At 29.5% G+C, this 21,342-nt stretch overlaps 1 protein-coding gene across 1 annotated transcript in view; it reads left to right on the top strand.

The window, feature by feature from the left end:
* LOC100199552 (probable lysosomal cobalamin transporter) overlaps nt 1-21,342 on the top strand; it is a 65,628-nt gene that overhangs the window by 12,705 nt on the left and 31,581 nt on the right. The window contains exons 2-3 of the mRNA XM_065812200.1: nt 15,003-15,179; nt 15,611-15,674. Coding sequence (XP_065668272.1) covers nt 15,003-15,179; nt 15,611-15,674 — 241 coding nt within the window. The remainder of the gene's footprint in view (nt 1-15,002; nt 15,180-15,610; nt 15,675-21,342) is intronic.

Genomic DNA, 21,342 nt, shown 5'->3' with positions numbered 1-21,342 from the left:
AGGCCGGCTGGTAGTCAGGTTTCCCGAACCCTGTGGTAGCTCTCAGAGAGGCTTATTCCATCAACAGCTGAAAAAAATCAAAATATTACTAGTGCCGCGTTGCGCATGGATGGTGTCCCTGTTTGTACTTTTGGTGTGCATTGCGGAGGCCACATTTGGAGCCCTTTGTTACGGCTTAGGGTTTATTATTAGTAGTGAGGCAATTACTTGGGCTATTAAACGGTGTTCTGAGTACTATCTATGCATTGAGGCAAGTTCTTCAATCTAATTTAAAAATAAATAAAGTACCAAAAACTATAAAACACAAAAAACCATCATCATCCCTAAGTTCTCTAAACCTATCATTCACTAATATTCGTGGTCTTCGAAGGAACTTTTCTTCTGTTGAGTCTTATCTCTTGCAAAGTTCACCAGACCTACTTGCTCTTTGTGAGACTAATTTGAGTTCGGCTGTCTCATCTTGTGATCTTATTGTTGATGGTATTCTTCCTCTGATTCGTAAAGTCTCGAATAGTCACATGCATTACCTCGGCATTTACATTCGTAAGAATTCACCCATTTGTCGTGAAACTAGGTTTGAATCCACAGACTGTTCTTTTATGTACTTTCATTTAGCACCACTTCACTCTATTGCCTTTCTCTTTGTTTTATATCGCTCTCCTTTATCTCAAGACTGCACACTTTTTGACGTTATTTCTGATCATATTGACCAAGCCCTCTCTCTTTATCCATGAGCTAATATAGTTGTTGTCGTTGACTTTAATGCTCACCACTCTGAATGGCTTGGCTCTAGAGTCAGTGATTCTGCAGGTATTAAAGCCCACAACTTTTGCCTATCTCAATCCCTAACTCAAATAGTCAACTTTCCAACTCAAATAGTCAGCTTTCCAGACAACCCGAATCATTTACCTTCTCTACTCAACTTATGTCTTGTTTCTGATCCTAGTCTGTGCTTAGTTTCTCCACATTCACCCTTAGGTGCTTCTGATCACAGTTTGATTTCTATAAAACTAATATTTCATTCTTCTTTATCACCTGAATACCCTATTATCGAACCTCTTACAAATACGGTAAAGCTGACTGGGATTCTATCCGTGATTTTCTTCGTGATGACCCTTGGGTAGAAATCTTTCGTCTTCCTGTCGACAAATGTGCTTCCGACATAACTTCGTGGATTCAGGCTGGAATGGAATCTTTTATTCCCTCATGACGATTCCAGGTCAAGCCTCACTCCCCTCCATTGTTTTCTTAAAACTGTGCTGCTGCGATTGCCAATCGAAACGGTTCATATTTCTCAGCAAAACAATTCTCCAGAAAACAGACGTCTGTTTATTACTGCTGGATACAATTATAAAAAAGCTTTGTCTAATGCCGAAACCCGCTATTCTTAGGTCATAAAATCTCGTATCTCATCTCAAAAATTAGGCTCTCGTTACTTTTCGTGGAGAATATTTAATAATATCAATAATAAGGGCAAATCTATAATTCCACCTCACTTTTATGGTTCAGACTTTGTCACCTCACCTAAAGACAAAGCCGAATTGTTTGCTAAAAACTTTTCATCAATATCATCTCTTGATTCCACTAGTTGCGTTCTACATGACATTGCCAACAAACAGGTTGATCCATTGCTTGACATTCATATCACTCCAGCATTTGTATCTAAAGTGATTTCCTGCCTAGGCTCTTCAAAAGCTTGTGGCCCGGACAACACACCTGTTATTGTATTGCAGAAGTGTTCTCCGGAGCTGCCGTCTATACTCTCAAAACTATTCAACAAGTGCTTATCAGAGTCTTGCTTGCTTTCCAGCCTACTGGTAGGCGGCATCTGTTATCCTTATATTCAAAAATTCTGGAGAGCGATCTGATTCGTCTAACTAACGTCCCATAAGTCTCTTCCTATCATAGGCAAGGTTTTTATATCTTTAATTAACAAACACTTAATTTCTCATCTTGAATCTAATAACTTACTTTCTAATCATCAATATGGATTTTGATCTTCTCGTTTTACAGCTGATTTGTTAACAGTAATAACTGACAGGTTTCATCGGCATTAGAGAAAGGTGGAGAGGTTAAGGCCATCGCTCTTGACATTTCAAAAGCTTTTGATAAAGTTTAGCATGCTGGTCTTTTCCCTAAGCTTTCTTCTTATGGTGTATCTGGCAACCTCTTTAAGATCATTGAATCCTTCCTTTCCAAACGTAGCATAAAAATTGTCCTCGATGGACAACACTCTTTTTCTTATTTTGTAACTTCAGGGGTTCCTCAGGTTTCTATCCTTGGCCCTATACTTTTTTTAATTTACATTAACGATCTTCCAGATATTTTCACATCTAAGGTGGCATTGTTTGCTGATGATACCACCATTTATTCTTGTCGTGATAAGAAACTAACATCCTCTGATTGCTTGGAGGGGGCTTTTGAGCTTGAAAAGGATCTCACTTCTGCTACAGCATGGGGTTCACAGTTGCTGGTAAACTTTAATTCAGATAAAATTCAATTTTTTTCAGCCAATCTTTATCGCAATAATTTAGATCTTCCTATATTTATGAATGGTGATGTACTCGATGAGTCACCTACTCTTCATCTTCTAGGATTAACTCTTACTTCCAATCTTTCTTGGAAACCATATATCAAATCAGTTGCAAAATTAGCTAAGGTTGCATCTCTTTATCGAGCTCGTCACTTTCTACAATCTTCATCTTTTCTCTTTCAGTTACTTCCAACTTCATGTGCATACGCATTATATATATATAATACGCATATATATATATATACATATATAATGCATATATATATATATATATATATATATATATATATATATATATATATATATATATATATATATATATATATAATGCGCATACGCATTATATATATATAATATGCATATATATATATATATATATACATATATAATACATATATATATATATATATATAATACGCATATATATTTATAATACGCAATATGCATTATATATATATATATATATATATATGTATATATATTTACATAAGCGCTTAACCACTACTGGTGTAGTGGTTAAGCGCTCGCTTCATAAGCGAGAGGTTCTGAGTTTGATCTCCACCACGTCCCTTGTAGTACCGCGCTCAACTTGTTTCTCCGCGCAGCCTTGTTCCTCAAGGTTTGTGTTTCGGAGTTATAGAGTTTAGAGTCGGGTATAACCACTATTAAGTAGCCTACTCATCTGTAGTGGCCTTCTCGGCCTTGAGGAGGTGAATAACAAAAAATTATATATATATATGTATATATATATATATATATGTATATATATATATATATATATATATATGTATATATATATATATATATATAAATATGTGTATATATATATATATATATTCACATATTTGGAATTTTTTTAATAATCTAAAAAGCCACTGTCAAGCTTTTAAAAAAAATTATTATATGCTTGCAGAGTGCAATGAAATGCCTTTTCTGTCCATGACTGTTATAGTGGTTGATGATGACATTGCCTCTCATGTCATCCCTCTCACCATCAGGAGGTTTGTATTTAAAATAAAGAAGATCTTAATTTAGATTTAAAGTGGGTTTTACACTAAACCACGAAACTCTACACCAAAAGCCGATGTTTTATAAAACTTAACTTGTGCCTTAAAAAAATCAAAAATAAAAGTAAGCAAAAGTTTATTCAAAAAATGACTACAATAGTCTTGAACTACATTATTGGTTACAGATGGCATTGTCAATACTGCAACTAATTTGTTCTACAACAGCTAAATTAAGCAAAAATATATAACTCAGCTTTATACTTCATGCACACATATTTATATTACAAAATAGTTGCATTTGTTTTAAAAAATGATGCTCATAGGCATACATGTAAATTTTTATATTTTACCGTTTTAATGGTGAGAAAATGTTAAGACATTGTAAGGGTTTATAAAAATTAAGCGAATATTAAAAATGGATTTCCACAAGAGCCATTGCTAGGCTACCCCATACCCCTAATTCAGGCCCTTTTGCAAATTTAATGATTTTGTTTTATTTTGTTTTATTTTTTGTAATACCTTGTGATAATACTTCTGTAATAGCAAGTATAAAATGTCAGTTTACAAAGAATGATATCTCATGTTAGATTGTTTTAGATGGTTTAAACCTATCAGCCCTGACTAAAACTCCTATAAATTAAATACGCTTGAAATAAATTAGTTCTGTAGATTGCGACATATTAAAAAGACTCTGAGATACAGAGTAAAATGGAAAAAGGCAAGCTTTAAATAAAATGAAAAGTTTATTTTTTATTGATAAATATTGTTTAGTTTTAATTATATTTTTTTTAACATTTTAAAATTTTAAAGTGCAATCTGACTCGTCTAACTACTTCCTATCATAAGCAATGTTTTTGAGTCTTAAATTAATAAACAATTAATCTCTCATCATGAATCTAATAACTTGTTTTCTGATCATCAATATGGTTTTTGATCTTCTCGTTCTACTGCTGATTTATTAATGGTAATAACTGATAGGTTTCTTTAACATAATCAAAACATGTGTTGGGAGTTAGTAGTAATATTGTACAAAAATTGTTTAGAAATAATGATTAAAAAACAATGATTAAAATACAGAAATACTGGTATTTCAATAATTACAGAAGTACAGAAATACTGGTATTTCAATATTCAATACTGAAAAAAATCAACCAGCATCCCAATTTTCAGTATACTGGTATTGGATTCCAGAATTCCAATAAATATAAATATAGCCCAAATATGAACCTTACCACATTTCTAATTTAATTTTTGAAAATTTCAAGCTGTTTTTAGTACTTAGTGTTTTGCTATTTTTTATATGCAAATTATATGCTTCAGGGTTGACCAAATACAGTATCACAAAAATCATAAAATCACAAGGTACCACAAAAATAATGCTCCTTTGAAATATTTAAGTGAAATCGTTTAAACAGTATGTGGATTATATTTGTTTTCAGTACCTAAGAAATAAAGATGAACATATGTTTTTAGATCTACTCAATAAACAACAATAGATATTTAATAAAAAGTAGAATCTGCTAACTATAAAAACAGATTAAATTTTGAAAAAATCTATACAAGAAAATTCATTGTTTTAAAATAATTTGCAAAGTTGTGATCACAAGCATCTAAATTTAACCAATTTTTTTTTCCACGACCTTAAATTTATCAATGGTTCTTCGAAAGATTTTATTCATAGATGATTAATGATATTAATGATGAGCTATTAATGTTATTAATATTATTAATGTTAATTGATTAGCTATTATTTTTCCTTGGCGTGTTTTGAAAAAAAGTTATGAAAAGGGAAACCTTGTCTGGAATACTTAGTCAAATCAACAAAGGAAAATATGAACAACAACAAAAAAGATACCACACTAAGGGTACATTTTTAAACATCCTCACAAAATTGTGTCTTTATCCTCGTTTCTGGAATTAGTTGTTAGTTGAAAATAAGTGATCCGCACTGCTGTCCATAAAATCTTTTCCTAAATGAGAAATAAACTGCATCAATAGTGTTCCATCAATAGTTTTGAATATTATATATCTATAATATTTAACTATCTATAACAATTAAGGAAAACTTTAAATATATATCTGAAATGGAAATTTATAGATTGCTCAAAATAGAATAAATTATTCTGATATGAATGAGATCGTTGATATTTTGTTTGATGATAGTGATGAAGATAACAATATTGCTTTTGCAGCTGTGTCTTCTTACAATATAACTTGCCAATTTTATATCTTATATATTATTACCTGAATCACTAATTTCCTGATTCCATAACGCTATAATTTATTACTCCTTAGTGGTTATTTCTTATGTTATTTTTAACTTTCTGGGAAAAAATAACTTGTTAGTGGAAAACATAAAAAGTCAAAGCTATGGTAAAGGTGAAAATATGTAAGGTGAGAAAAATGGTGTACAGGTTAATATTCCTAAAATAAAACAAATAAAATAAAACACCTGAGCTTATTTATGCCATCCTGCAGTAATAGATTAAATCAAACAATTATAGGTTCTGTGAAATGTTCACCTAAAATTACAATGTTTTTCAACACCATTGATCAAATTTACATATATTTTTCTTCATCAAGATGGTTATTTTTGCAATTTAAAAAAAGATGGTTGTTTTTGCAATTTAAGTGTCCCTTTTTAATTGTTCAACTGTTAAGTGATACAAGATATGAAAGCCATATCAATGATGTAAGAGCACTTTACTTTGAAATTCCAAAATTTGTTCGCTAATAAAGTAAATGCAAAAATCACTGCAGAATCAATTGCTTTAAAAATAACAACCTTTGATTTGATAAAATCAAAATTTGTGTTCAATCGAAATTTGGCATAAAGTTTTATTCAAAATTAATTTATTAAAGAAACAACTTCAATCTGCTTCAAGGAATATTTCAGAGATAATTCAGAAAAATTTTACCAAGTTAATAATACTATTTGTAATTGTAATACAAGTATTTGATTCTATTTTGAAGGTAGAAGGAAGTTTTTTAAAAGATTCTGTTTCAAGAAGAAAAAAAAGAAAGACATTTTTGACAAACCTGAGCAAAACATGGAGAAGCAATTATGTTCGAAGGAAATATAAGCAAGAAGTTTTCAATAAAATATTTGAATATGCTACAATTGCAATAAAAGATTCAATGCCTTAATGCCAGAATTAAATCTCTAAGCATTTAATTTGGTGTGAAAAAGTTGTTAACAGTTGCAACAGATGCTTTAAAATCTCATCGCATCACAAGGGAAATTAAACTGCAAATGAAAAATAGGATGTTTCTGGCAAGAAACTAAATTTTGAATTAATGTTTCTTTCTCCTCATTTTAATGAAAACTGTATAAGGTATTTAGATAAGTGTTTTATTAATTTATTATTGCTCTGTTCTTTAACAACATTGAGTTCTTTAACAACATTGAACATTTGCACCTTCTGGACAAAAAAAATGAGACTGCGTATGCAAAACTTTTGTTCGTAATTTTTCAATTTTTGGCGAGTCACGCAATGACTTTTTTTGTATTTCATGAAACCCATTGTTTAATTTATCAGTTGCATATATATTCATCAAAAAATCTATGTGTTCATTATTATTTCTGATTTACCTAAAAATATTTTATAGAAATGAAGTCTTCATTTTATAGAAATGAAGTCTTCATTTTATAGAAATGAAGTCTTCATTTTATAGAAATGAAGTCTTCATTTAATAGAAATGAAGTCGTCAACGTTGACACTTGACTATCTTTTTAAAGCAGTTCATAAAGAATTTGATGAAATTAACTGGGATACCTAAGGCAACAGTTGCAAGATATTTAAAGAAAATGAGGGAAGTAATGAGCTTGGAGAGAAAGAAAGGAAGTGGTGGACCAAAAAAACTTAATTTAAAGGACCAACAGCGATTGATTCAATTAGCTTGAGAAGATGACACATAATCCGTCCGAGATATTTAAATTGAATTATTCAAAAAAGGCAGTCCTAAGGTCCCAGAACCATTACTCGTTATCTTAACCTAAGCGGGTACTTCAGTTTCGTTCCCAAAAATCAACCCCTATTGACTCCTGTTCAACAAGAAAATAAGGTAAAATGATGTGAAGAACACCTAAGAACAAGATGGAATCAATGGGTATTTAGTGACAAGAGTTGTTTCGAGTTATTTCGAACTCGAGAAGGTCGATGGGCGAAGAAATGACCAAGAATTAGCAAACCAAAGTTCAAACATAGTCTCGTGGTTTGGGGGGCGATTAGTTCCGAAGGTTAAACATCATTGGTTATAATCAAGGGCACCATATATATATATGTATATATATATGTATATATATATATATATACATATATATATATATATGTATATCCATATATATATATATATGTATATATATACGTATATATATATGTATATATATGTATATATATACATATATATGTATGTATATATCTATATATACATATATATATATATATATATATATATATATATATATATATATATATATATATATATATATATATATATATATATGTATATATATATATATATATATATATATATATGTATATGTATATATATACATATATATATATATGTTTATATATATGTATGTATATATGTACATATATATGTATATATATATATATAAATATATATATATGTATATATATACATATATATATATATATGTATAGAAATATATATATATATATATATATAATAATAATAAAAATAATAATAATAATAATAAGATGAGCTGTGGCATAAAGCGGAGCTGACTAATGGAATATGGTCAACTATGACAGCTGAACTGTCTATAAGTTTCATATTGTTTTCTCATAGGCATTGTAACTATTTTTAAACAAATTACTAGTTTTGGAGTTTTTAACTGCATCTGGAAGTGTGTTCCAAACATTAACCACTCTATTTAAGAAAAAGTATTCTCTTTGACGACAGTTATTTGTGAGCTATTTGATTAATCGTTCCTTATTTCTTCTAACTGCACCTGCTAGCCCAGGACAATCGCCAGGTTGGGAATTGTTTGAAGGGTGGATCCAGGAGGTAGTATTAACACCAGTGCTTTCCTTAAAATACTGAATTATACTTGCGTGCTACGTGCTTTGATTGATTGGATATTAAGTATGGCTAGTCGATCTTCATATTTTTTTCACCTTAACGAATGGCATAATTTAGTAGCTTTTCTTTGGACTTGTTCAATAACTTTTTCATTGACTTTGTTGAATGGAGCCCATTCAGGCTTTCCATACTCAAGGTGAGGTATGGTATAAAGTGTTTTAGGTGAGGTATGGTATAAAAGCTTTCCATACTCAAGGTGAGACAAATGTGGTATAAAGTGTTTTAAACATTGACTGGTTCCAGTATCTAAACATCCGCTTGAGTGAAGCTAGTGCTGCATTAGCTTTAACTGCTGCATTAGCTTTAACTGCTGCATGTTTTGATTGGGCTGACCATTTTAGATTGCTAGTTATTAAAATTCCAAGATCTCGCTCTTGGTTGGTAGACAATAAGTATGTTTGGCTGTTATCTTGATTTTGTATGCTAAATTTGTGGTCATAGATTATTGTTTTGGAATTTTTTTTATCATTATTTGCTTGCATTAAACTCCATTTTTCAATTATCTGCCCATTTAGCAACAGCATCAAGATCTGTCTGTAGCTGTTTAATGTCAAATTGATTTTTTATTATATTTATCAGTTTGCTGTCATCAGCAAAGACCTTGAGTGAACATTTGACAACATCTGGCATGTCATTTATGTACATTATAAACAGTAGAGGACCAAAATAAATCCTTGTGGCACACCACTCTGAACTTTTATCCACTCATGGTAGTTTTCGTCCACAAGAACTCTTTGTTTTCTGTCCATAAGAAATGCATTTAGTTGTCTCAGTAGTTTACCTTTGAAACCATAGGCCTCTTATTTGACAACTAACGCTTCTTGACAGATTTTATCAAAGGCTTTAGTAAAATCCAGATAGATTATGATTGTGTAAAGGCCACAGTTCAGTGCCTCTGATGTAATGTCTATTGTCTCTAATAGATTTGTAACACATGATTTTTGTCTTACAAAGCCATGTTGATGCTTAGTGATTAACTCATGCTGAACCATTTTTCAACAATCTTTTCATGATTTTACATATTATGGCTGTTAAAGATATTGGTCTATATTCAGATGGGTTGTTTTGTTTACTTTTTTCTTTATATATTGGTATCGCATTCGTTTCTTTCCAACTATTAGGTATATTACCTGTTAAAGTTAAACCAGTGGCACACTCATTGAGAACATAAGGACTTATGCCATCTGGGCCAATTGCTTTTTATTTCTTCAAATTACTCAACTCACCAAAAACCCCAGTTTCATTAAGATCGAATTGATCAATCTTGCATACCTGATCAGTCCTATTTGTGAATGAAAACTTGTTCTTGTGGTCAATTTTAGAAAAAGCAAACTCAAACTGTTTGTTAAAACATTCTGCTTTTTCTAACAATTTTGTTAGCCGTCTTTCATCAAAGAGGGAACAGTAAACTTTGTTTTTTTTTGACTGAAAATATAGTTGTATACAACTTTGGGATAAGATTTTGATAGTGAGACAAGTTTTCATTAATTGCTAACAGCTCTGTATATTATCTTGATGGTTCTGGTGTTGCACAGGTTGAAGCACTTGTAGACCTTTTTGTAAAAAGTAGTTATATTCAAACTCTGAAAGCTCTACTGTTATTTTTTCAAATCTCCATTTCTTGCGACATTAAATAACTTTTTTCCATTGTTAACATCACAACGCCTACCCATGCTATCCTGGTGTTTCAAGTTTGCAGTTAGCATATCTCTTTTTTCTCGCTGTCTCTTCTCTATTGCTTGCTGAACACTAGTTTTATCATTGTTAACATAAATACCTTTGAATTTTTCATTATCTCTGAGTTTGCATGCATTGGCTAGTGCTAAATTGACTGATTCTTTATTTTTCAGTTCTAAGATCTAAGTAAGATCATTTTTTTTTTTTTTTTACTTGTAGCACAGATAAGATTTCTCTTACTAATTGATCATCTTCATCCTTAATTTCAACCTCAGATTTCTGAGATGGTTCAATGTTGGGCATTTCCAAAAAATCACACATGGAAACTCGTATATGTTTTGTCTATTATTTTCATAATAATAAAACTGGTGATCTTCAATTTGCTCTTATTTAATTCTAACCTATATAAATATTTTGTTAACAAAAAATAGTATACATTAGTAACGTTAACAAAGAATAAATTAAGTTTAAAACGGAATCACGCGCAGAACAGAAAAACCCAAATTTCAGTTACTAGATAAATAAACTTCCTCAAAAAATATAAGTTTCAGCGTCATATATATTTTTTTAAATGATGCTTTAAACATTAGTAAAGCTTTTCAGATAGTTACAAGATTGCATTATGCATCATAGAGTCACAGCAATTGTTTAAATGCAGTTCATGAATGATTACGCACCGAAGTCACGCACGGAATTTGCAAGTTAATTAATTTCATGTTTAGTATATTTTCAATGAGAAATGGCAGTTATCAATTATTTCTAGCTAAAGTATAGCGTTTTGAAAATTGTTGTTTATTTATTTATTTATTTTTTTTTTATATACACTTTTGCCGATAAAAAAAAAATTTACAGTCGTAACTTATTAAAAATAATTACATGACCGGGGCTAGAAGAAGACAAATTTAGTCTTATCATTAAGCCCCAAAAATTTTCAAACAGTAGCGATATTATTTCGCAAAAAAAATAAAATGATCAAAATATATATATTTTATTTATTCAGGTAGCCTAAAATATAATAAAAAATATTTTTGTGATAAAAGTTTTTTAAGAAAATCATAATAGTTTGCATATTGCAGTTTGCATAAGTCTCAGCTTTTAATTGCTAAAACAAAGAAAAATAAAAAATCACGCTCAGAAATGGAAATCCCCTGTTGTATATATATATATATATATATATATATATATATATATATATATATATATATATATATATATATATATATATATATATATATATATATATATATATATATATATATATATATATATATATATATATATAGTACTGTGAATAAGTTTTTGACAACTTACATTTTTTCAAGAAATCCCGGAGAATTCTTCTTTAATACTTAAGTTTGTAGTTCTAAATTATAAACTTAAAACATGTATTTCACACAAAATATGGAACATTTACAAACTTTTTAATGTCAAACTTCATAAAAAACTCTTAATATTTACTATTTCCTCCTTTTGCCTCAATCCCAGCCGATATTTGCCGGGGAATAGATTTATACAAATTAGTTATAAAATCCTGGGGTATGTTGTGCCATTCTCTTTGAAGTACTTCAAACATTCTTCAGCCTTTCAGGGAGCATGGTCGACCTTCTTTCTGTCCAGGTAATCCCAAATATGCTCAATTATATTCAAAACTGGACTCTGGGAAGGCCAGGTCATCAATTCCAGTACTCCTTCCTCTACCATTTCATTTAAATAATTTTTTGCCAATCGGGAACAATGTTTTGGGTCATTGTTTTGCTGCAGAATAAAAAATTATGACCTATTAGTCTCATTCCAGATGATACAGCATGGTGCCTTAGGATATCCAAATAACGTTCCCCGGTGAGTCGCCCCCCTATTTTGATCAAATCACCTACTCCAGATGAAGATAAACAGCCCCAAACTTATGAAGAGCCTCCTCTCTTTGTGTTGTTTTGCATATTTAAGTCGTTTTTCTTTATTGCCACACCGTAATAATGGTTTTCGAATTGCAACACACCCTCTTAATCCCGATTTATGTAGGTGCCGTCGAATAAAAGAAGAGCTGGCATTTTTCCCAGTTGCGGTGTTAAAGTCTTCGGTGTTAAAGCCAGCTCGGTTGATGCTTTTTTTGTATTTCTTAAAGATAGGGTTTTTAAATATTTATTGTCATCTTTTGTTAGCTTAGGAGGTCTACCACTTTTCTTTCTATCTTCAAAGGAGCCAGTTTCTCTGTGTATATACAGTGCTGTGAATAATTTTTAGACCACTTGTATAATTAGATGTATTTACAATTTTTTTCCTATGTAATTTTTTTAAAGCGTACTTAAGTTTAATAATATATAAGAAATAATGTAATACAATAAATTTTCAATCCAACATTGACTCAGACTGTTGACCTTGCTCTTGCTTGTTGCATAGACCGAATAGAAGGCGCAATTTGTCTTTATTTTTGCGTAATGAATACATTTCCTTCATTACTTTAATTGCGCGCTCTGCGCATTGATTACTTCTGGGGATTTGTAGTATGGATGACTCTTGCTTCCAGTAATTTTTCAAAGAGCTTAAACCCTTTTTGTATGGATTCAGTACTTCAGCCAAGTTATTAAAGTCGTTTTCGTTGTACAGTTGGTCTATAAACCTATGGTCTGCCCAGCCATACAATATAAATCGATATTCTCTCTGCAGAACTGTCCTTGTTGAAGGAATTAAAATGAAGGCCAGGATCGCTAGTATAGTTCTGGAATTCCACCTCGCATTGCTGTTGGGTAATTTCTGAAACCCGATCGATGGAAACCTTTTCATCAAAAATCAGAACACTCGAGTAAGACAAAATAAAAATTTCATATCATCTCTTCAGCCTGATGTTTTGAGAATTACTTCTATTCAGTTATCAAACTGTGTTTTCAGTTGTTCATACTCCTCCAACAGTTGAGATACAAATGTATATTCGATGTTTAGCGATTGTGTTTTACTTCCAAGTTCTTTATCCATCACCAAATGGAGGGTTCTATCTAATACATGGTGTTAACAACTGATAAACTAAGGTTTGTTGATGCGTTTCTCTGAACATTCGTTGCAATATTACAACAAAACCATTCTTTTTTCCAGTGTTAACACTGGTGGTATTTGCAATAATCATCTGTATTGAATTCCATAGGTGAAATTCATCTAGGACTTTAGAAATTCCTTGAGCAATCTGCTTCAGAATCACTAAAACCAAGATAGTAAGATAATGAGTTGGATAACCTATTAGAAAGTTTTTGTCATTTAGAGGGATAAATTGTTTCTTTACTGGGCGCTTGGCCTGTAGAGTATCTCACTGTTCCTTTGCTTTTTGCTTGGGGATGGTACAATCGCTTGTCCCTGGAAGATAACCACGTTTCATCTACTTTAGTAATATCAAAAATTTCACCAAGGGGTTCGTAGCTTCCCTGCTTGACACATTCATCATAACAATTCAGTATTTTATCAAGCTTTGCTCGTTTAACTTGGATAGGCATTCTGCACTTTTCTTCCAGTGAATATTCTTCCAAATTGACCATTTTTGTTTTATGTGTTTTTAAATTTACCAGATTATATTGGTCCAGGCATCCTTGTTCTTCTGAATGCTACTATTGCTAGGCTTGTACATTGCTATGTGTTGCTTCTGTAATAACTTTAAAATTAGATAAGCAGCTATATATACACAGTCTAAATTGTTCTAGAATATTCTAAATTGTTCCAGAATGTTCTAAATTGTTCTAGAATATTCTTAATTATTCCAGAATGTTCTAAATTGTTCCAAAATGTTCTAAATTGTTCCAGAATGTTCTAAATTGTTCCAGAATGTTCTAAATTGCTCCAGAATGTTCTAAAGCTGTCTAAAATATTCTGGAATTTTCCAAAATGTTCTAAAGTTCTAAACACTTCTAATCTATACAAGTTTTAAATGATTTTCAGTAAAGCCACACATATTAATAGTAGCAGTAACAAGATTGACGATTCGTAATGACGATCGTAAATGACGATTCGTAATTTTAATTGCGGGCTGACCTTTTTTACAACCTAGTGGAATTGAACATGTTTTCAATGTTTTCTAACTAAAGTTCATCGATTTATGACAGGAAATTTTTTTTTTTTAAAAAAAAGTCAAAAAGTTATAACCCCAATATATATATATTTATATTTATATATATATATATATATATATATATATATATATATATATATATATATATATATATATATATATATATATATATATATATATATATATATTTACATATATATATATATTTACATATATATTTACATATATATATATATATATATATATATATATATATATATATATATATATATATATATATAATATATATATATATATATATATATAAATTAGTAGAAAATCACTTAACAAGTTTTTTTCATTTTATACAGTGTTTCATCATTAGTATTAGTATCAGAAATGACTAATCAGAAATCTTTATTGGTGAAACAGTGAGTAAATTGAAAAAAATTTGATAAGTAATTTTCTTATTATTATTGCTCTGTACTTTATTTTGCAGAATACATGGAATACATGTAAAATTATTCCTATACATAAATATATATATATATATATATATATATATATATATATATATATATATATATATTTGTATGTTTGTATGTGTGTGATTTAATCTAATAATAGATTGATTTCTTTTTTCCAGCTTACTTTTTTTTTTGCAACAATATATATACGTTGGTTTCAACATTCACAAGTTTCAGAATTTTCATCCACATTGACTTCTGTCTCAGGATTAGTTGTTACATTGATGACATCAGCTTTAGTACCAGTCGATGTTTTTCTGATTTCTTATATGAAAAATGCTGATGGATCTTTTAAGGTTGAGTTTTTAAATATGTATGTTTTGAAAATATTTTTTAGAATAATTAAACTACTGATTGATGCTCTTGATGATGATGATGATGATGATGATGATGATGATGATGATGATGATGATGATGATGATGATGATGATGATGATGATGATGATGATGATGATGATGATGATGATGATGATGATGATGATGAGAGAATGATGATGATGATGATGATGATGATGATGATGATGATGATGATGATGATGATGATGATGATGATGATGATGATGATGATGATGATGATGATGATGATGATGATGATGATGATGATGATGATGATGATGATGATGATGATGATGATGATGATGATGATGATGATGATGATGATGATGATGATGAATTTATTGGATAGTTTTTAAATTGTTTTTATCTAGGAATTTTAATTCTTTATAAGGAATGGGCTGCAGACAATTTAACTCAGAACTCTATTGAAGATACTATCTCATATTGTTATTATGGTAAAGTTAATAACATTTTTATTTAATATATATTTAGACCATTTTGATATACCAGTTGATATATGCCAACAAATATCATATATGGTTTTAAAGGGTTTTTAAGTCTACCTAATATTTTAAGCTATTGTGATATTGAAAACCGAGCTTTTTACTCCAAAATTTCTTAAATAATATTTAGATTATTCCAGATCTTTTGATAAGTAAAAAACATTTAAAATATTCTGGAGTTCTTTGGAGTATTCCTCTATGGCCAGTTATATCCCCTGACATCTGTTTCATAGTCAGACGTGGTTTATAGTTACACAGGTCTCTAAAATTTTGCAGCATATCACCAGAAATATTTTGATTTTCCCCATAAAACGTCTCCTTGTTTTGAAAATTTTGTTATTTAAAATAAGTAGTTTTTAGGCATCAGGTGATTTCAAATTTCAAGTATGTTGTTGTTAAATGAGGATGACTTGCAAAATAGTTAGATAATTAAAGCAAGCCCAACTCTAAACCAATCCCTGTTTTAAGAAACCAGAACTTTGTCACCAAGTTTTTTTTTCATCACCAAATCACTTTTTCATCAATAGTTTTACTAAATCAAAGTTCATTTGCAAATTCAAAATTTCAGTTAAAGGTCACTATTTTTGATTGATGATTTGCGATCAAATAACTTTTAAATTTTTCATTTGAAAGACGTGAGTCATTCCATGCCAACTGGACCAAGGTCCAACATGGACTCCCTCAGATTTTGATGAATCTTAATGGGTTTGTTAATATCAATGAGAAAAGCAATTCTTGAAAATTTCAGTATAAAGTCTTTTGTGGTTCAGAAGGTACATTTGAAATTTCTGATTTTTCCAAAAAAAAAAACTTTAGTTGCAAAAACATGTTTTATTCATACTTTGAAGCTCTATATTTTAAAAACAAAATTTCAGAAAACCTTCTAGTTTTTTTATTGTATACAACTCTAGACTTAATTTAATAAAATTTTGACATTGAATTTTCAAATGTCACATTTTTTCCATAATGGCTGCCTAAAAAAAGCTAAAAAATTGTTTGCAAATATAAAAAGTTGGTTTTTGATGAGTCAATATACAAAATCTGCAATTTAAGAAGTGAAAAGACATATTTTTTTTTTGTTTCTATATATGGTAGGCTTCCAAATTTTTAAAAACTTACTGATAAAATACAAATTAGTAAAAAGGTATAGACTTCTAAAAATGCTGCAGCTAAAACTTTAGAAAATGTGCCTCCACTTCAAACCACTGGTAACCAAGGATCAACACTGGTTTTAATAATATTTTTTTTTCTTCTAATTTAATAGACTTTATTACAGTGATTTGAGAAAAAAGATAGTGGATACTCATGGGGAAGTTACAAAATCAGAACAACGAAAATTGCCCAAAATGCATTAAAAACAATAAAAATAAAGTTATTACTTTAATTTGTATTATATATTCTATAGTATATATATTATATATACTTTAGTTTGTATTATATATTCTAATACAAAGTATGTATGAATTTAAATGTATTTCATAATAAGTACTAAAAGTAAGTCTTTAATTAGGCTTGAATTAGTTTTTAAATAGCCTTAGCTCTTACCTGCCCCCTCCCCCAACCATTTACTTTTTAACATGCACATTTTTGCCCAGAACTTAGAAAAAATTTGTAATTGCATACTTCTCATTACATGGTGTGTCTGGTTTTATGTTTGATGTATGAATTGCCTTAATGCCCAAACACACCACTAAACATACACATAAAAACTGTGAAATTTAATTTTAAATGTCAGACAGTAAAAAGACTACATATAAAACTTATAAGCAGCCTATTAGGTTAAAATGAAAAAAAAGACCTTCTAGTCTAATTTACCTAATATTTAATACCATGACTATAAATTTTGTAATGTTTTTCCAATACACTCACTACTCCATACCTTCCCCCCCCCCCCTCCATTAATTTGACTTATTTGATTATCATGTTCAAATTTAGATTACAACTTATACCAAGTTAATATAATAACTTATATAAGTTATTTGACTTGTCAACACTATGCACAAGTTGATTATGTAATAAAGAATATTATTATGTAATAAACAATCAATAAAAACATTGAATCTTTCAAATAAATTTTTGCTAAAAAGCTATGTTTAAAACAAATAAATCAAATTTTTAATAATTTTGCTATGTTGTTATTTAATTATGTTACTTATTGTATAAATGTTTTTTCTTGAGCTGATAGTTCATAGCATCTACCAGTTGTTGATTGAACTTTCAAAGATCAAATTTTGCATAAAATGTGCGTTATTGGAACCTAGCAAGTATCTTCTTTATGTGGCCAAGTAAAAGTGTTTAACAAAATAGACTGCTTCATGATCTTAATAAGAACATCTTGATTTTCTTCAGATATTTCGACAATATTGCCTAAAAACCATTTTGCATCATAAACACATGCTATATTAATTCCTCGTGAAAGAAAAGCAAGTGGAACCCTATGATGCATTTTAGAAACATTTACATTAGTATACATATTTTTAAATAACACCCGTCTCATCTGTAAAGTAGTTAATGATTGTGGTATAAAACAATAGTGGTTTCTTGCTCCTGGAATTGTTGAACAAGTAGTATAGCGTTCTTCTAATTTAAACTTTATGCAATGTAATACAGTTGCATCATTTGAAATGTATCGAAAATGTATTCTTTTAATATTTTGTCTACGCCAATCATACATTTTTTCAGGTGATTGATAGATTATGGAAGAAAATATATACAATCACTAACAGATAGGATTTGTTAGTGATAGTAAACTGGCCCTAGCTACAAGTCTTTTGACAGAGCCCCAAACACCGTCACAAGCACTTTTTTCATGTGATGTGACAAAAAAATGCCATTCTGCAGATGCTTGATGATCTAGTTCATGGTGACATAAGTTAGATATGTTTTTATTGTTTTTTATTGTGAACCTGCACCATCGCTAAAATAAATGCAGTGGTTAACATAATGCATCAACTCTTTTAAATGTTTTATTGCTTCATAAATGAAACAATGAACTGAGTTTGTATTTTGTTGCAAATGCTCTGAAATAATACAAACACTTTTACATTTTATCATATTTTCTTCCATATAGTAAATAACAAAAGGATGCAATGTTGCTTGACTGTTGTTCCAATGGAAACCTTGTACTGCATCTTAAATTAAAAAACTGTAATTTTCAGCCAAGTCTAGTAATACTAAAATTTGATTACTTGGTTATGTTATTTTTAGATGCTGCAAATATGCTGCTTGATTTTTTGGCTATATAATGATGGTCTCTTAATTGGTCTATTTGTTGACAAGCTTTTTCAATAAAATCATCCACTAGAAGAGTTAGTGGAACTATATCATATTTTTTATTGGCTTTTTGTCACTGATTAAAGGCGACTTCTTCCAAGCTGTTTTTATCAAATAAAGCAGTAAGATACTCTTTTAGTGTGTTGGTATTTGGGCAGTTATCACAACTGTGCAGCATGCAATCTCTATTTGTTAAGTCACATGCAACTAATATCAAGAGGTCTTTATAGTCTAAAATATCTGGTATTTTTAATGCTAAAAGTTTTGCATTTTGGTGGTACTCACAAACACATACTGAATGGAGACCTGAAGCACCTCTAAAAGGAATACACCACTTTGGTCTAAATTTACAAAACTTAGAAAACCCAATCTTGACGTCAACGGAAATTTTAATTAACTCTAAATAAAGTTCTTTTATATTAACTTAAAGAAGTGTTTTTTGAAAATGTTGTCTTTTACCATCAACTTGGATTGAGACATGCTGTTTCATACCTGGACATATTCGAGAGTATTCATCTGTTTCAAATACCTTTCAGTATTTATCATTCTTAGGGAAGCAGAAAAATAGTTTTGTGTATAATTAATGTTCCAACGTCAGTAATTTAAGTTTTTCTGATTTCAAAAAAACATCAAGCTTTGCTTTAACTAATTCCATTAATGAGTCCAAGTCTTATTTACTTTTGCTAAACAGCTTTTTTGTTTTTGATTCATCCTTAATTATATCTGGAGAAACTCACAAAACAGTTGTTATTTCCTTTTGGGTTGCAGTATGGATTTTGTTAATTTTTCTTTTTGCATAGCTGACCCTGTCTTTATGAGCTACTAGTTTTAAAGATGAACAACCAATGCTATTAATGCTTGAATCAAAGTTTTCTTTTAAAATGTTAATCTTATTAAAATCATTATTTTTATGTTGACATGAATCGCTTCCATAATCTTTTGTTATTTTTAAAATACAACATTTTGCGACATTCTGTACAAAGTTTATGACCAGGTATTAAATCAAACTCCTTTGCAACATCCAACCTGATTATTCTGATAGATTCTAAATGGTAACACAATGATAAAACATTAAATAAGCCATTATCTTTTAAAAAATTAATTAAATAATAATTTATATAAGTCAATTTTTTATTTAAATTCTTTTTAATTTGACTTTGTGTTTGTTAAATGGATCGCAACAAAAGCTTACATCATATGAAGTCTCAAATCTATCCAAGCAGACCTTTTCATGGTGATAGTTTGAATATGATTTACCTTACATCGCAAGTGTAGAAGTTCTTGATCTTTTTTTGTTAATTCCTCAAAACCTTTAATTTTTCTGATTTTGGTAAATTTTACTTCATGAGAATTAAAATTTAATGCTTTTCCAATGCAACATTGAGTTATATCTAGCAATGCACTTGCCATTTATTTTGTACAACTATCTAAAAAGATTTATTTAAAAACAAGTTTTGAAACTAAGGTTTCCATAAGTTTTGGCACAACAAATATATAGTAAATGAAAAATTTTGTAAATAAAATAAAGATATAAAAAGAAAACTCAATAATTTGCTTGTTTTTTATGTTGAATTCTTTGTTTGTGTATATAGACACTTATTGCATCAGACATTTTTTTTTAAGTTTTGTGCAAAAATGTGCGTGTTAAAGAGTAAATGGTTGGGGAGGGGGTAGGTAAGAGCTAAGGCTATTTAAAAACTAATTCAAGCCTAATTAAAGACTTACTTCTAGTACTTATTATGAAATACTTTTAAATTCATACATACTTTGTATTAGAATATATAATACAAACTAAAGTACAACAATAACTTTATTTTTATTGTTTTTAATGCATTTTGGGCAATTTTCGTTGTTCTGATTTTGTAACTTCCCCATGAGTACCCACTATCTTTTTTCTCAAATCACTGTAATAAAGTCTATTAAATTAGAAGAAAAAAAAATATTATTAAAACCAGTGTTGATCCTTGGTTACCAGTGGTTTGAAGTGGAGGCACATTTTCTAAAGTTTTAGCTGCAGCATTTTTAGAAGTCTATACCTTTTTACTAATTTGTATTTTATCAGTAAGTTTTTAAAAATTTGGAAGCCTACCATATATAGAAACAAAAAAAAAATATGTCTTTTCACTTCTTAAATTGCAGATTTTGTATATTGACTCATCAAAAACCAACTTTTTATATTTGCAAACAATTTTTTAGCTTTTTTTAGGCAGCCATTATGGAAAAAATGTGACATTTGAGAATTCAATGTCAAAATTTTATTAAATTAGGTCTAGAGTTGTATACAATAAAAAAACTAGAAGGTTTTCTGAAATTTTGTTTTTAAAATATAGAGCTTCAAAGTATGAAT

This window comes from Hydra vulgaris, chromosome 12, assembly GCF_038396675.1.
Source record: "Hydra vulgaris chromosome 12, alternate assembly HydraT2T_AEP".
NCBI lineage: Eukaryota > Metazoa > Cnidaria > Hydrozoa > Anthoathecata > Hydridae > Hydra > Hydra vulgaris.
The sequence above is the reverse complement of the archived record's forward strand: the minus strand, read 5'-3'. Positions and strand labels throughout refer to the sequence as shown.